This window comes from Oryza sativa, chromosome 9 (genome assembly GCF_034140825.1).
Source record: "Oryza sativa Japonica Group chromosome 9, ASM3414082v1".
Taxonomy (NCBI): Eukaryota; Viridiplantae; Streptophyta; class Magnoliopsida; order Poales; family Poaceae; genus Oryza; species Oryza sativa.
In genome coordinates this window covers 26,260,873-26,279,122 of record NC_089043.1, presented here as the reverse complement: position 1 = coordinate 26,279,122, position 18,250 = coordinate 26,260,873, and the positions used below count along the sequence as shown (strand labels likewise).

Sequence of the window (18,250 nt, the reverse complement as noted above, 5' to 3'; positions counted from 1 at the left end):
CTCTAAAGAAGTCCTCCCTGATGTTCTCAGGTAGGGATTCTACTAGTTCTAATAGTATCTTGTCAAGACCAGGCTTGATGAATTCTTGCCTGAATCGCTCCTCCATCTCTTTCAGGGCTTGCGCCTTCTTCGCTGCTCCCGCAGCCTCGATCCAAAACTTGTCTGCTTCCTTCCGTGCATGGACCTCGAGTTGTTGCTCCCCCCCTTCGCGATCCAGCGTCTCGGGATTCCCATCGAAAGCGGCGTTGATGAACTCGAGCCAGAGATCGTCGGGAACCTTGTGGTCGTTGCAGTGTTGCTCCTGGAGATCAAGCCTGATGTGCTCGGGTAGGAGGTGGTCGTAGCAGCCGAGGATCGTTGCCGTCTGCTGGATGAATCGCGTTTCCAGGTCTTGTAGCGCCTGCGCCTTCGCTGCCGCCCACTTCTGAGACATCATCCTCGATGAAAAGACCCCTTCGATCGAGCGCTCAGTTGATCAGACGCGATCAAAACCGGGGTTCTTAAATCTGGGAGAAAAAAGAAGTCAAGAACTATTCCGAATCGGATAAGAGTGCCAAACTCAAAGGTAAACGGAGACGGAAACGAATTAAACCTGATGGGCGTAGTGGCGAAAATGTTGATCCTCGCGATCAATGGATTCTGCGTTTCCATTTTCGGCCGGCCCAGAACTCGCGCGGTCAATTTTTTGTTGTGATTTTCAGTTTCAGACATGGTCATCAGATCCTGAAATACTTGTACTTCAGTTGAACAACTGTAGACTGTATGTACTGGTAGCCTTTGCTTCTCAGCACAAAATCACGCATCGAAAGTTTCGATCCTTTAATTTTGCAGGCGATTGCGCATGCGCAGCGAGGAGGGAGAAGAACCCTGGGCCGTATCCGTGCAACTACATTTCTTATCCTGAATTTCTTCTCTCCATGTGTATCCGTGCATCCACATTTCTATTCCTGAATTTATGATTGTTATCTGCTGCCGTCGGTTACTTGAAGTGAATACTGATGAGATCCTATGCGAATGGCATATGTTTGGCTGACGAGCGATGAACAGTTGAACACCTGGTGACTTGAAGTTGAATCTACAATGTGCAGCACACTGCAAACCCGCCCCAAGGGCACAGCACAACGTTGAAGCAGCGCAACCAGGGGGGCCCGAGCAAAGCCACGAAAGCACAATATACCACCATTACACCATACTGTTCAATCAGCACGCGAAGGCAACATGATCGATGAAGTAAATCACATCTCTCTCTCCCCTCGTATGTTCATAACACTCATCTCTGAGAGTTTGCGTTAGTGTCATGACAAAATAAGTTATTGATACATTAAACCAAGACGGAAAAGGGGTAAAATTACACACGATCACTTCTAGTACAACAAATTTTTTTCCTTCACCACGAACATAACCAACGGCAAAACTGTGTTTTGTCTCTTCTTGAACATCTTCCCCGCATGTAGGTTATCAAATTTCACTGCAGTTTGTCTACGGCTAGAGTTTTGTTACTCCTTTTAAACATCTTCCCTCATGGGGTTATCAAATTTCACTGCAATAATTTGTCTACAGCTAGAGTTCCTTCACCCGTGCTTTTCATACCTTTTTACTCCTCGACTTCTTATAAGCTTCCCTGTTGTAAGATAATTACACCATATTAGGATAAAGCAAAGAAAACAATCAAATACAGGCATAAAAGAAAAAAGAGCATTGTACTCTCACCATTCTCGCCTAACCATCCAGTTCCTTTTCCTCTTCCCTCCTTGGTCAGTATCTGGCTTCTTTTCTTTGGTTCCTGATGTTCTCTTGGGAACAGTTTTTTTAATTTTAGCAGACACAGGCTGCTTTTTTTCACTTGTAGGCTCTTCTTTTTCGTTGTGTGTTTCTTTTTTACCACTGCCAGGGCCATTCCGTTTCTTCTCACCCTTCTTATGGTTTTTGAGCGTCTTTTCAGGCCTATCATGTGTCTGTTGTTTGTCCTCAGTCACCCCATCAAGGATGGTTGTCTCTTCATTCATCTTCTTCACATCTTTGTGTATTTTTGACTGAATGGGCTGTTCTTGAAGATCGTCGCTGCTAGGATCAGTCTTCTCAATTGCTTCTTCAGGCACTTTAGATGACTCGGATGTCACTGGGATTGTATTGCTCAACTTTTTCAGCTGTGTGAAAGCAAGTGCCATAATCAGATGTTATGTCTATATCAAGCAAAGAAAATTAAACTGTTCATCATAGAGTACACTCAACACATCCTAATAAATGGAATAAGCACAGGATCAAACTATTTGCAAATAATATATTTATATTTCACCCTGAAGGATAGCATTGGTGTTACCTTTGCAACAAAAAATCCATCCATGTTGTTCACATGAGGATAAAACCTCCTTGTTTTATCTAAAGAAGTATGGAATCGATGCTCTCGGAACCGGATGAATCTGTAGGATAAACATAAAACAATATAAGACAAAATGCAACACATTCTTCATGAGGGGAGACACAAAATGCAACACATTCTTCATGAGGGGAGACAGATTTACAATACCCTGGACGTCCAAAATCTAATCCACAAGGCACAAGCTTTACGTTTCGCTTTTTAAGGGCATAGTCAATAACTGCCTCATTCTGCAAGATGAAGAGAGGTTCAAGGAACTAAGTTGAGTATCATTGAGCTATGGCAACTCACAAGGCCAATGAACTTACCTCCGGAATCATCAACGAACAGGTTGAGTAAACAATGTAACCGCCAGTTTTGGAGTTGGCATCAACCAAATCAATAGCTGCTAACAGGAGTTGCTGTAGAACAATTCATCAGTTAGATTGTTAAATAGTGGTATATGATATGCATACAAACAAATATAGAGCATAAAGGTTAGGCAGACAACCCAGAAAGATTGAGCAGAATGCACTAAATTATTACATAGCCTAACAAACAAAAAATATGGCACCAAATAATAATTGAACACAATCACATAGCCTAACAAATAAAGGATAAGCAAACAAAACCCATAAATATTGAGCAAATAGAACATAGCAGCTCTGGGGTTCATATGTTATTTCCATGTAAGAGCACAACTGAACCGCACAATATAAATTGCTTTGAAATGACTCTTGAAACCAACTCAAGAACATGAGGGTGGACGGGTAATGTTTTGAGCAAGTTACTTGGTTAAGAATCAAATTGAAATAACGCACGTGGAATGCAGTTCTTTTCCTTATGAACAGAAGGGTTGCATTAAGAATTGTGTAAAACTGCAGGCAGGTTCGATTTAAAGAAGCCCTATACAAGAATGCACCTTTTGTACAAAAGCGCAGTCTCTGATGTCCTCAATGCCCTTCGATGTTTTAATTTGTGGGTCCTTCCAAATGGTCTATATAGAAAAAGTAAACATCTGTTAAATAAAAGAGAATATATTGGGACCAGGAGCTTAAATGAAGTAGATGATGCTTACCCCTGTGCCTGTGCAGGGCGCATCCAAAAGAACTCTGTCAACCGAATTCATCCCAAGAACTTTGGGTAGCTGAAATGAAAAGTATGTTATCACAATATAGATTTCCAATGAGAATATTCTACACCCAATTCAAGCAAAAAAAAATCAGGACTTGACATTTATTTTCTGCAAGATTAAAATGGACCAAAAGTTAGCAAAAGATTATAGAAACGGTACTTATGAACATATATTCATTTCTGTCATCATATTGTACAAATTGTTAGATTATACTTGAAAAACACCACAAATCAATATTCTTTCTTAATGCATGTAGTTAGTTGATTATGTTTTTGCCATTAGATAGTCCATGAAACACAACTATTAGCACCATGTTAACAATATTTATACGGTTTACTCACCTCTTTACCATCATAATTACAAACTATGGTATTGGTAACACCCATGCGATGTATGTTGCCCAAAAGTCCATGCAACCTTTTCTCATTGAACTCATTTGCATAAATTATTCCTGTGCATGACAGATGAAGAAAACAGTATGTTTGCAATTCAATTGCCAGGAGAGTGCACAAAACAAACTTACTCCTATAGGAGCAAAATGTACTAAAAACAGGCAAAGCACACTGACCAGTATTCTTCATAAGAGCTCCAATATATGTAGTCTTGCCACCTGGGGCAGCCCTGGAACCAAGATAAACACTCAGTTTCTGATGAGAGATGAGGACATGAATTTCACAAGTTCAAAATAAATAATTCAATCAAATATTAACATCAAATTTCGAAGCAGAGAAGTGTTATGTCAGGGTAGCATGACGAGGTTACATGCATGGGATATTCGAATCACGTGTACATCACAAAAAAAGGTTCACATGTTAACTTTGAAGTCATGAAATAAATGAACAATTGCCATAAGTATATGAGAGAAAGGAAAACATCTTACGCCATATCAACAATTCGCTCCTTCTCCTGAGGAGCAAGAGCCATCACAGGCAAGAAAGAACTTGCACCTTGTTTCTGTAGTCACATTTTAAATGCCAATGTTAATGGAAGGAGAAAAAAAAATGAAATAATCTGCATACCAAGATAGGAAAGATAGGGGATAAGAAGGTACCATATAATGCCCAGCCATATATTCAACAGTGGCACCAGCTGAAATGGTGGAGTCATATACAACCAGACCAACCTGCCATTTTCAATACAAGGAGAGTTGCTTTGAGATTCTGGACTTTGCTTGAGTAAAGGAGAAAGATTGAAACAAAGCATACCTTTGACCACTTCCCTATCGGATCCAGATTAAATCCTCTTGGTATAAGAGCAGCAGCAAGATCCCTTCTCCGGGTCTGCCAACATCACAAACAAAACAGGTAAGAAAGATAATCTTAAGCAAGCAAAGAAAAGAATGAAGCGAGATGCAAACCATGCATTCCATGTCACCACATACATACATATCAGGAGATTGATCTGAAATATAGTTAGTTACCTTCAATGTATTCGTCCGCAAGCACTCAGGTGGTCTTTTCTCAAAAGATTCCAGTAGCTCAACAAGCTCAACAGCTGGGAACATCTGCACAGTAAAAACATTTATAATGTTAATTAGGATGGCAGGTAAACGATGACCACAGTTTCCATAAGCATGTCAGACAACAATTTCTAATTACAATCTGATGATCTCTGATGATACGGTGGAGAAAAACACAGTTTAACAGAAGGAAATAAGCAGATCAAGCTCACCTCAATAAATGCTTCAACAAGAAAATCATTGTATCCATAGTATGACATTACATCAGTCTTGAGTTGATCGACATAATCCTTTCGCGGCACATCTTTTTGCCTTAGCTTACTAAAGTTTGAGAGTACCCGGACAACTAGAGGGTAAGACCAATGGATAGAAGGAAAAGTTAGAAAGTGCAGTGCTTAACAGAAAATCGTTCCTACGGTGTGTATGCACCGCTTCTATCACAATGCAGATGGCCATAATAATAAGTTTGAATTTGCCCTCAGAGTTTACACCAGCAAACAGCTAGATCTCGTTAGCTTGCTAATATTGTGTCAAATCCCAAATGAGGCTCCTCTGTTTTATCTAAAAAAATCATGAACTTAGGTAATAGAAAATATATTGATGAACGCACTTTCTGATATCCTCCTTTTAAGATGTGGCAGGTTTGGTGGTCTAAGTGCCTCTTCCTCCAACTCCTGCAGATTATACTAAAGCTTCAGAGGCGAATAAAACTGAACACGGTAAGGATCAGAACAGAAGGCAGAAGAATCAACCTCCTTTGTAGGCAATCGGAACTCATCAGATTCTGATCTAATATTGAGTTTGAGTTCCTCCTCAGCTTCTTCTTCTGCCTTCCCCTTCGCTTCATCAATTGCTCGTGACTTAGCCTCAAGGTCGTCAGACTCATCTGAATCCACTCCGGAGTCATCTCCTTCGGCTACAAAACCCAATATAGTGGATCAATAGATATTACCGAGATGTACAATCCAGCATCGCTTCCACATTCTCGATTACTATACAATCTCGCGTGAATTCTACAATAAAATTGACTTAATGGGAAAAACACACTACACTATTCATTCAAGCTAAATCAATTCATTAGTAATCCGTGCGTTACCACTTTCGTCGTCACTACTTCCAGCGAGGAAGTCGTCAGCGAGGGGGTCGTCGTCATCTTCCTCCTCCTCCTCGTCATCGTCCTCCTCGTCGCCGCTGTCTCCTCCCTCCAAGGAGGCATCGTCGGAGTCGGAGAGCTCCTCGGCGCCGGAGTCCGAGGGGGCGTCGAGGTCCGACCCTGACTCATCCTCCTCCACCTCCTGGAGCCGCTCCTGCTGCTGCTCCAGCTCGGAGTCGTCGGAGGACGGCTCGAGCAGCTCCTGCTTCTTCTTCGGCGCCCTCTTCGCCGCCTTCGGGGGGGCCTTCCCCTTCTTCGCCACGGCCAGTTGCCGCGCCGCCGGCGCCGGCTGCTGCCTGCGTGGCGCGCCCTTCTTCGCCATGGGAGGAGACCGTCGCCGCGTGGGAGCGGAGGCTTGCCGGCGAATGGGGAGGAGAAGGGAAAAAAAAAACCCTAAAACCCTAGCCGCGAGAAGCGAGGAGAGGAGAGACCCTCCCGTTTTAACGCTGGGCCTCCGCGAGAACGACCTCGCCTTCCATATGGGCCGGGCCGGATCAGCCCATCCCAGCTTCGCGAAGTCTGATTCTCTAACTGGGCCTTGAGCCTTGGGCCGCAGCGGCCCGACGAGCGAAGAAGTGGAAAGTTCACGAGTTCGCATCTGCCCCTTGGCCAGGAATGCTAATTAGCGCATACGCGCTAGATTAGCAAGTAGTGCGCACTCATGCATGCACCTGTCCCACCCCTGCAACATATGTATGCATGCATTGGTCCCACACCTGCACACGCATCACACACGCATGCATGTGTTTAGCCGGCATGTCTTTTTTTTTCGTTCATATATTTTTTTTTTGAGTCAATTGCAGTTTGGGCTATTGTTTGCCAACGTTTCACTTCGGATTACCCCTAACCTAAAGTTTGCACATAAAGTTAGGTATGTTTACCTCTTTTGCACTTTGGACCATCATCTCCATCTCTTTCTTCTCCACCTCCGGCTCCCCCCACCACCACCATTTTTGCCACCACCTGGAGCTTGATTGACAAGGCACCGGCGACTTGGCAAGCTCCTCTTCTCCCACATCAGTGAGCTCCTCCTCAGTCCAGTTTTTATCCGTGCCCCCAGTGCCTCAGGTACAGATGCCATTGGATTAGAATGAAGCAGGGGCAGCAAGAGGCAATGAGCTTCACCGTTGGATCGGAATGAAGCAGGGGCAATCCATCATATTTAGATGACAACCGAAGGTGGAGATGGTGGTGGTGGGAGAGCCGAAGGTGGAGAAGAGAGAGATGAAAAAAGGGTGGTCCATAGTGCAAAAGAGGTAAACATAACTAGCCTTATGTGAAAACTTTGGATTGGGGGTAATCCAAAGTGAAACTTTGGTAAAAAGACCTAGCCCGAATTGCAATTTACTCTATTTTTTTTATATTCATGTTGATTTGGGATATATCGAAAGTCATCAATATTTCTATTAGAAGATATTTTCAATAAAATTTGATTTATTATAATTCAAATTCAAAACGTTCAACTCAATTTTTAAAAACTTTCAAGTCAAATTTTAAACTTTCAAGTCAAACTTTGAAAACTTTCAACTCAAATTTTGAAACTTAAAATTTAAAAACTTTTAACCCAGAATTTGAAACTTTCAACCCAAAATTTGAAAACTTTCAACTCAAATCTACATCTTTCAATTCAAATTTAAAAATATTCAACTCAAAATTTAAAATCTTTCAACTACCAATTTCAAACTTATAACTATTTTTTTAATATAATAAATACTAGTATTAACATTAAGTATGATTGTTAGCACTAATAGCGCGCAGTGCGTGAGAGCCGTGGCCCGTGGGGGCTAGTGCCTAGGCGGGGAGGCGCGCGCGACATAAGCATCCGGCGCGTGCACGCGGAGTAGAGGCCCCCCTACTTGCCTGCAACCCAACGGCGGCGGCGATGTAATCATGTCAGTTTGGTTCCGTATCTTGATCCTAATGGTGATCCTGATGAAAGCAAGAAACTTGAGAGGAGAGACACTTGAGAGGAGAGACAGTGGCAGTAGAACATGCACTTGAAAGGAGAGACACTTGAGAGGAGAGACAGTGGCAGTAGAACATGTCGTCTTTAGATTTTAACTGGTATGTTTTTTTTCCACAGTGCACTGATTTTTATCATATTTGCATTTATGACAATGTCTTCAAAGACTGAATGCAATGAGATTTCATCGTTGAATATATGGTTTGAAGGTTTCTTTAACTGTGTTAGTATACACATATTTCAAGTATATACTAAACATGTGCTACAATTTAAAACATGATGGTAGGTCAGAAGGAGATCATGTTCTCCTTCGTACCTTTTCAAGAGTCATCTTTGTGGGCGTATTGCACACTCCAATGACAAATATCAGAAGACAATGGTTCCTATCTTTGTAGTACATGCAATTGATTTTTTGTGTTTGAGATTCTTGAATCGTTTGTGTTGCTTAGAGTATACACTGGACTGCTTGAAATTGCTTAAGGTAAAAATTCAATGCATTTTACGTGTTTTAAAATGATTATGCCGGGAGATCCCACTGATCTGATTAATACATTATCCTATTTCATTCGATAAAAAATATAAGGGAGGAGCCAAAAGAAACTAGAAATACATTAAACACTTTGGATGACGGAAATTTGAGTGTTTTGTTTTTCTTTTGTCTTCTGTATTCATTTGGAAACAAACTGCGGCGTGTTTGCTCTTGTTGAGTTGTTAAAATGCTATATGCTCTTTCAGGCTTGGAGGTTTTATTTTTATTGGTTTAACCAGTGCCAACTTATGAAAAATTAGATAGAGTGCTAATGTCCAGGAAAGAAACAAAAATTTTCACTGTCATCGATATTTGCTCTTAATATAGACATATGAGATCATGTTCCTTTAGTCTTAAATATAAATTCATCTTCGGTTTGTAATAGTCATCAAAACTTTAAGTTTAAGTTAGATTGGTTATTCATAGATGGTTTGTAGATATGGTTAAGGAAATCTGGTTAAATATTGTTGATGGAAATACTACTTTAGAGCATTGGTAGGCAAAAATTCGTAGATTACGACTGGAAAAATTAGATTTGTTAGATAAAAAAGCTAAATTAACTATGTTGAGTCAGGATGAGATTGATACTAGAATTTTTTTTTTGGAGAAATAGGTTAGCTTGTTTGCTTACCGAAGAGGAAATTAAATGGTATCAACGAGTTAAGACTAAAGATATTTTGAAAGGTGACTCAAATACCAAATATTTTCATTTGGTTGCAAATGGGAAGCATAGGAAAAACAAGAATTTTTCAATTACAGGATGGGGACCGGGTTTTAAGTGGTGATGCGAATTTAAAGACGCATACTAGTACTTATTATAAAGGTTTTTTGGTCCTCCTGAAGCTTCTTCTTTAACTTTGGATGAAAGCCAGATAAGTGATATCCCCAAGTGTCTCAATTAGAAAATAATGCTTTAGTAGATGAATTTACAGAAAAGGAAATTAAAGATGCAATTTTTAAAATGGAACATATTAAATCTCTAGGTCTTTATGGATTTCCTGCTGAGTTTTATCAAGTGTTCTAGAATGTTATCAAATCTGATTTGGTAGATTTATTTAAGGATTTTCATAGTGAAAGTCTAAATCTTTATTCACTCAACTTTGGTACTATTATTTTACTGTCTAAGTGCAAAGAGGCTATTAAGAATCAACAATATAGGCCTATTTGTTTACTCAATGTCAGTTTTAAAATTTTTACTAAAGTTGCTACAAATAGAATTTCTGGAGTAGCTTAGAAAGTTATTAGTCCTACACAAACAACATTTATATATGGGAGAAACATTATGGAAGGGTTGCTATCCTCCATGAAACAATTCATGAATTACATAAAAAAATGAATGGTGTAATTTTTAAGATTGATTTTGAGAAGCCTATGATATGATAGAGTTTAATCTTGTCATTAATTAGAATATATGCATGGTTCTATTTTGTTTACATGTAGTATAGGTCACTGCATATTTAGTTTGGCTCCAGCTCATTGGCGAGATGCCGACGTGCCGTGCGATGCGGTGGTGCGAGAATGGAGCAAACAACGTTCATGAAGACCAAGCTCAACTGCATGTGGAGTGCTGCGAGAAGTAGCCGAATTGCAAGCAAGACAAGGTCAGTATTAGCCGAGTGAATCGGTCCTAGCTGTACATGAGATTTAGTTGTTGCTAGTGATTAGCCGCATATGCTGCGATTAGTGGTAATCATGTATTGGGATTTCTTGGCAAATAAGTAGGATTAGTTAGTTACTTAGTGCATGGGCATCCCACGTCTGTGTGCATGGCGTGAGTTGTGGCTGAGTGGGTTTGGCCATTGTAATCTCTTTGCATGTACTGAGTCTATATAAACAAGGAAACGATGTGAGCTAGGGGACACATCAACCAAAAGCCTGTGTGTTTTGTTCAGTTCTTGTGTGTTTGTGTCCACCGAGTAAATACAAGTGTTTATGTTAGTGCTAGTGATTAGTACTTAAACATTCAGAGAGGAGAGATTCCCAACAATTGGTATCAGAGCCAATTTATGCCCAAGATCCTGCGCTTCAACAAGATGTCCATCGTCGAGCACTCCGCGTCGCGATCGATGAGGGAAGGCGGCGTGTCGCTGCCATACCCGATGCTCACCTCCACCAACTACTCCACCTGGGCGATCAAGATGGAGGCCAACATGGAGGCGCAAGGCATTTGGGATGCCATCGAGTCCGCGGCTGACGATGTCGTGGAGAAGAAGAAGGACAAGATGGCGTTGGCATGTCTTTTTGGGGCCGTCCCCGATGAGGTGCTGCAGCAGATCGCCAACAAGAAAACGGCGAAAGAGGCTTGGGAGAGCCTAAAGACAAGATTTCTTGGTGTTGATCGAGTGAAGAAGGCGCGGGTGCAAACTTTGAAGAGTGAATTCAAGGCACTATGCATGAAGAAAACCGAGACCATCGATGAGTTTGCAGGCAAAATCAGTGGCCTAGCAAACGCAATGAGTGGTCTTGGTGCAACCATGACGGACGATGAGCTCGTCAAGAAGCTACTTGACTCAGTGCCTGAAAAGTTTTTGCACATAATTGCAGCGATAGAGCAATTCTGCGATTTGGACACCATGCCATTTGAGGAGGCTATTGGCCGCCTCAAAGCTTTCGAGGAGAGGATACGGAAGCACAGTGACAATGATGGGGAGCAGCTTCTTCTCACCACACGCAACACTGATGATGGTGCTGGTCGAGCCCGCGGCAAGAGGTTTGATAAATCCAAGGTGATGTGCTATCACTGCCAAGAGCTCGGTCATTTTGCGTTTGAGTGTCCAGCGAAAAAGAAGAACAAGGAGATAGCGCTTCTTGCCACAGCATCAAGTGATGATGAACCAACTCTCTTGTGAATGGAGATGCCAAGATTAGGGGGGAAATTGATAGAGTTTAATCTTGTCATTAATTAGAATATATGCATGGTTCTATTTTGTTTACATGTAGTATAGGTCACTGCATATTTAGTTTGGCTCCAGCTCATTGGCGAGATGCCGACGTGCCGTGCGATGCGGTGGTGCGAGAATGGAGCAAACAACGTTCATGAAGACCAAGCTCAACTGCATGTGGAGTGCTGCGAGAAGTAGCCGAATTGCAAGCAAGACAAGGTCAGTATTAGCCGAGTGAATCGGTCCTAGCTGTACATGAGATTTAGTTGTTGCTAGTGATTAGCCGCATATGCTGCGATTAGTGGTAATCATGTATTGGGATTTCTTGGCAAATAAGTAGGATTAGTTAGTTACTTAGTGCATGGGCATCCCACGTCTGTGTGCATGGCGTGAGTTGTGGCTGAGTGGGTTTGGCCATTGTAATCTCTTTGCATGTACTGAGTCTATATAAACAAGGAAACGATGTGAGCTAGGGGACACATCAACCAAAAGCCTGTGTGTTTTGTTCAGTTCTTGTGTGTTTGTGTCCACCGAGTAAATACAAGTGTTTATGTTAGTGCTAGTGATTAGTACTTAAACATTCAGAGAGGAGAGATTCCCAACATGATAAAGTGTAGTGGTCTGTTGTTCAACAAACTTTGAGAATGGGGGGTTTTTCGCAAAAATGGTGTGATTGGATTGCTTCTTTCATTCAATGGAGACATGTTGGTATTAAAGTAAATGATCAAGTGAGGGTAAATTTTCAAACTTGTAAGGGTTTAAGGCAAGGGGACCTGTTATCTCCAGTTCTTTTAATATAGTTGTTGATGTGTTAGCCATATTAATTAAGAGAACAAAAGTTGATGGTCAGATTTATGGAGTTGTCACACATTTGGTGGATGATGGTTTATCTATTTTACAATATGCTAATGATACTATTATTTTTCTTAAGCATGATTTAGAGAAAGCGAAGAATATGAAATTGTTATTAACTGCTTTTGAAAAATTATCTAGCCTAAAGATAAATTTTCACAAGAGTGAATTCTTTTGCTTTGGCCAGGCAAACAAATGTTATGAGCAATATTCAAATATTTTTGGATGAAAAATAGGAGACTTTCCTGTTAGATATCTTGGTATCCCTATGCATTATAGAAAGCTTAGTAATAATGATTGGTTAACAATTGAGCAAAGAATTGAGAAAAAAAACTCAGTAGTTGAAAATGTAAACATATGTCTGTTAGAGGGAGATTTGTTTTGATTAATTATGTGTTATAGAGTTTAGTTATGTTTATGATTTTTTTTTAGATTCCTAAAGGGGTTTTTAAAAAAAACTTATTCTTGTAGGGGCTTCCGCCGTATGTTGGGCCTTTTGGTTTAGTACAAATGATATGGTTTTTGAGAAAACACCATCAAAATCTTATTTGCATGTATTTTTCAGGGCAACATATTGGTTTTGGGATTGGGCTCAACCATAAAGGCATGATGATGATATCAAGCTAATAAATGACGTATGTCGTAAACTTGAGTCGATGATTATGCACCTTTTTGCCAACTTCGGATGGAGATTCTCGAATTGAATTCAGTAATTCAAGGTTCTTTTATCTTGTGTTGGTGTCTTTTAGTTTGTGTTTTCTTTATATCATGTCAGTGTGTGCTGAATTTGTTTATGTGTGGACTTCGTAATAATTGGCTGTAGCTTGTTGAGTAAAGGCCGAAATGTTATTACATTATGTAAAAAAATCCTTACTTTTGGTAATACTGGAAACCTCTGATGAGATGGCATCAACTTGTTTCTGGGGATGATTTGTTTTTAACATTTCTGTGATGAATGGAAACGGGAGGGGTTTCCCCAAATTCAGCTCAATGGAAGTTGTGAATTGCCTGAGAGAATGAATGTTACACTGTGCAAATTGCATGTAGGCGCTCTAATATAAAATCATAGAGAAGTGGTTGTGCGGGCAATGAACTAAGGTTTGTGAATCAGTGAATGTGAATGATGCTGTTGTAGGATCATGAACTCTGATAGTATATCCTTTTTTTCTCGTTGCTTCATTATCCTGTATTTCTGTGCAAGGCGAAAGCAACATCTGCAGCTTCCTTCCTACTTGTAAGTTATAACACAGTTTTTGCTGATGACTGAATCAAAGTAGTTTTTGCTGCTGACTGGATCAGAGTTCAGACCAAACCCTTCAGAAAATAAACGCAGCATAACGAACATATTAAGTATCAAAGGCGGCTAAGCCTGTAGCTAGATCTGCACAAACATTATCTAGATTATATGTCAATAGTTTTCTGTCATTGGTTATTAGGAATGGGAGCGCCATTTAACAACCGGGCACTCATACGTCAACCCCATGATAGTCTCAGGACGCATTAGTTATTATCTCTAAGTTGCAGGTTCCACTGGGCTTCCAAATTAGTTTTGATATTCTGTTGTCATCTGCTTTCGTAATTGAAAGCATATAAACTAACGCTAGATAGCCTGGATTGCTACATTCTGTTTTTGTCTGAACTGAGGTAGTACATCATATATCTCTTCCTTCTCCGTTGCAGCGTGACGTACAGTGATTTTCTGCAGTTTAATTTCCAATAGAAATCTTCATCTTGCCGAAACAGATTCACTATTCTATCCCCAAAGCAAATTCTTGGCCAGGAAGAAGCTTCATCGGTACTATCTCTGATCAACGTAGAAGCTTCATCAGTATCTCTGATCAACGTAGAAGTTTGATTATGATTAGTATCTCTGATCAAGCAACTAGTATGCGATTATGAGCATATATTTCTGAATTTGGCTCACATCTGAATTTCAAGGAAAAAGGTTTTGATGGATCGGTCAGATGCTTTAGCTTGCATCACCAGTGTCCTCATTCTCCTGGCGCCGCCATGTGCATCGGACGATCGGCTTGTCCCCGGCAAGCCGCTCTCCCCTGGCGCTACCGTCGTCTCCGACGGCGGCGCCTTCGCCTTGGGCTTCTTCTCCCCCTCGAATTCAACTCCGGAGAAGATGTACCTCGGCATATGGTACAACGACATCCCCCGGCGCACGGTGGTGTGGGTCGCCGACCGGGGAACTCCGGTCACAAACAGCAGTTCGTCTGCGCCGACGCTGTCGCTGACCAACTCCTCCAACCTCGTCTTGTCCGACGCAGATGGCGGCGTTCGCTGGACGACCAACATCACCGACGATGCAGCGGGCGGCGGCTCCACGGCGGTGCTCCTGAACACCGGCAACCTCGTCGTCCGGTCACCGAACGGCACCACCCTGTGGCAGAGCTTCGAGCACCCGAGTGACTCGTTCCTGCCCGGCATGAAGATGCGGGTCATGTACAGGACGCGCGCCGGCGAGCGCCTGGTGTCGTGGAAGGGCCCCGACGACCCGTCGCCGGGGAGCTTCTCGTTCGGCGGCGACCCGGGCACGTTCCTCCAGGTGTTCCTCTGGAACGGGACGCGCCCGGTTTCGAGGGACGGGCCATGGACGGGCGACATGGTGTCGAGCCAGTACCAGGCGAACACCAGCGACATCATCTACTCCGCCATCGTCGACAACGACGACGAGAGATACATGACGTTCACCGTCTCCGACGGCTCGCCGCACACCAGGTACGTGCTGACCTACGCCGGCAAGTACCAGCTCCAGAGCTGGGACAACAGCTCGTCGGCGTGGGCGGTGCTCGGCGAGTGGCCGACCTGGGACTGCAACCGCTACGGCTACTGCGGCCCGTTCGGCTACTGCGACAACACGGCGAGGGCGCCCGCCGTCCCGACGTGCAAGTGCCTCGCCGGCTTCGAGCCGGCGAGCGCGGCGGAGTGGAGCAGCGGCAGGTTCTCGCGTGGTTGCCGGCGCACGGAGGCGGTGGAGTGCGGCGACCGTTTCTTGGCCGTGCCGGGGATGAAGTCGCCGGACAAGTTCGTGCTCGTCCCGAACAGGACGCTCGACGCGTGCGCCGCCGAGTGCAGCAGCAACTGCTCGTGCGTGGCGTACGCGTACGCCAACCTGAGCAGCAGCGGGTCCAAGGGCGACATGACGAGGTGCTTGGTGTGGTCAGGGGAGCTGGTTGATACAGAGAAGGAAGGTGAAGGGCTAAGCAGCGACACGATCTACCTCAGGCTTGCTGGTCTTGACCTTGACGCGGGTAAACACCATTCAAATTTTAAATGTTTATCTTTTCTATCCATGCATCAATTTACTGCTTACAATTTACTACTAGCTCCTTTCCAAAAAAAAAAGAATATTACATTTAGTACTTTGATCAAAACTTTGCACTGTGTTTTGTTGTACTGTTCCATGTAGGTGGAAGGAAAAAGAGTAATGCAATCAAGATAGTACTGCCAGTGTTAGGCTGTATTCTGATTGTCCTATGCATTTTCTTTGCATGGTTAAAAATCAAAGGTATATTTTGTGTATTTTTTTCATAGAAGCCTATGGTATACTCACAAGAGAATTAATGTTGGCTACATTTGATTTTGTGAGCAGGCAGGAAAACAAACCAGGAAAAGCACAGAAAGCTAATTTTTGATGGCGAAGGAAGCACTGTCCAAGATTTTGAACTCCCATTTGTAAGATTTGAGGACATTGCTCTAGCAACCAACAATTTCTCAGAAACAAATAAGATTGGGCAAGGAGGTTTCGGAAAAGTTTACATGGTAATTAATTCAATCGGTAGTAAAACTTCCTCTCGTTTATTCTGGTTTGTTCAGTAATTCATTTTGTGTGATACATGCTCAAACATAAATTTCTTCTCTTTTTTTAAGGCAATGCTAGGTGGTCAAGAAGTTGCTATTAAGCGGTTAAGTAAGGATTCTCGACAAGGGACAAAGGAATTCAGGAATGAAGTTATTCTTATCGCGAAATTGCAACACAGAAATTTGGTTCGCCTTCTTGGCTGTTGTGTTGAGGGAGATGAAAAACTGCTAATATATGAGTACTTGCCTAACAAAGGCTTAGATGCTACCCTTTTTGGTATGTCCCTATGATTCAACACGCATAAGCAACTCAACAATTGATTGATTACATTTTGCTATTTTGTCTATAGATGGTTCAAGAAAAATGAAACTAGACTGGACAACACGGTTTAATATAATCAAAGGGGTGGCAAGGGGACTTCTTTATCTGCACCAAGACTCTAGATTGACCATAATTCACAGAGATCTCAAAGCTGGCAATGTTTTGCTAGATGCTGAAATGAAACCCAAGATAGCAGATTTTGGCATGGCAAGGATCTTTGGTGATAATCAACAGGATGCAAATACCCAGCGTGTTGTTGGAACATAGTGAGTAGTCATTGAATTAATTGCTAAATTAAGTTTGATTCAGTTATAATCCTCTCCAGTAACCCTTGCAAGTGAAATGTTCAAACAGTGGCTACATGGCTCCTGAGTATGCAATGGAAGGTATCTTCTCTACTAAATCAGATGTCTACAGCTTTGGTGTGTTATTGTTGGAAATTGTGACTGGTATAAGGAGAAGCTCCACTAGCAATATCATGAACTTTCCAAACCTCATAGTTTATGTGAGTATATATATGCCTTTTCTAAAATTTTGGTTTAGATTAAACAGATGATTGTGAAAATTTTTGAGTTCCACAACCCAAATGATGTTTTTGATTGTTTCAGTCATGGAACATGTGGAAGGAAGGGAAAAGCAAGGATTTGGTAGACTCATCAATTATGGATAGTTGCTTACTACATGAAGTTTTGCTCTGCATCCATGTAGCATTGTTATGTGTTCAAGAAAGCCCAGATGACAGGCCACTTATGTCATCTATTGTGTTCACCCTGGAGAATGGGAGTAGTGTTGCACTGCTCCCAGCCCCAAGTTGCCCTGGGCACTTTACACAAAGGAGTTCTGAGATAGAGCAAATGAAAGATAATACTCAGAACTCAATGAATACTTTTACGCTAACAAACATAGAGGGAAGGTAAGATAGTTCTTTGAGTTTAGATGTAGCAGTCACTGTCCAAAGAATAATGCAGCCAGCTGATGCATGATTTGTGGTTTGGAAGTCAATTTGTTGGTATCTTTTGCTAGTCCTTTTTTGGTCAATCAGGTTATCTGTAATATCGCAAAAATCTAAATAAATCTAAACAACATATTAGAGATACATTTTCGTCTCTTTGTTGGCAAGTATTTTTTTAACAACCAAGCATTTCGCTGGATTTTATATTAAAGGAGCAGAGCGATTCACAGTCTACACATAATTACAAGAGAAAATAAAAAACAAAGACTAGCCATCTTGCAGATAGTGCTATCCAATAAAGTAGATCAGTTGGTAATAATAAGATTTACCTCGGCATATGGTACAACAAAACTCAAACTTTTGTTATTGTTGTTGCTGCCTCTGCTGCTTCATTATTCTGGGCAAGGCAAAAGCAATTTCTGCAGTTTCCTACTTGTAACAGAAAACTAAAAACGTAGTTTTTGCTGACGACTGAATCAGAGTTCAGACTAACCCCTTCAGAAAACAAGCACTGCATAACGAACATATAATTATCAAAGGCGGGTATCTAGGCAGATCTGCACATACATTTGCTAGGAATGAGAGTGTCATTTAACAACAGCAAACTCATAACTTGGGGGGAGCTGAAATTTCAACCCTGCGCTGCGCACTAATGACTTGGGAAACTGAAATGAAATGTACGTCAACCCAAAGATAGTCTCGGACACTCGGTTTAAGGCGGATTTAAGCTACTTGACTACTTCCAATGGGCTTCCTAGTTTGTTTTTTCCGTTTTTGCAGCCAGTTTCCTAGAGAAATCATCGTCTTGTCAAAACACAAAAACTACTCTAATCCAAT

At 41.9% G+C, this 18,250-nt stretch overlaps 2 protein-coding genes across 2 annotated transcripts; one reads left to right on the top strand and one right to left on the bottom strand.

The window, feature by feature from the left end:
* Nucleotides 1–1,226: 1,226 nt before the first annotated feature.
* LOC4347787 (26S rRNA (cytosine-C(5))-methyltransferase NOP2B) lies at nt 1,227–6,512 on the bottom strand. Its single transcript, XM_015756522.3, has 17 exons — nt 6,047–6,512; nt 5,703–5,866; nt 5,561–5,624; nt 5,163–5,296; nt 4,912–4,995; nt 4,697–4,771; nt 4,543–4,614; nt 4,372–4,445; nt 4,060–4,112; nt 3,833–3,942; nt 3,435–3,503; nt 3,279–3,353; nt 2,686–2,778; nt 2,528–2,607; nt 2,321–2,420; nt 1,711–2,147; nt 1,227–1,621 (listed from the first exon to the last, which is right to left on the bottom strand). The coding sequence occupies exons 1-17, from the start codon at nt 6,423–6,425 to the stop codon at nt 1,585–1,587; spliced, it is 2,100 nt and encodes a 699-aa protein (XP_015612008.1). The 5' UTR covers nt 6,426–6,512; the 3' UTR covers nt 1,227–1,584.
* Nucleotides 6,513–14,078: 7,566 nt separating this feature from the next.
* Nucleotides 14,079–17,556, top strand: LOC107276022 (receptor-like serine/threonine-protein kinase SD1-8). Its single transcript, XM_026020368.2, has 7 exons — nt 14,079–15,589; nt 15,748–15,846; nt 15,931–16,100; nt 16,209–16,416; nt 16,490–16,727; nt 16,816–16,966; nt 17,070–17,556. Exons 1-7 carry the CDS (start codon nt 14,281–14,283, stop codon nt 17,376–17,378), a joined length of 2,484 nt encoding a protein of 827 aa, XP_025876153.1. The 5' UTR covers nt 14,079–14,280; the 3' UTR covers nt 17,379–17,556.
* Nucleotides 17,557–18,250: the final 694 nt, after the last annotated feature.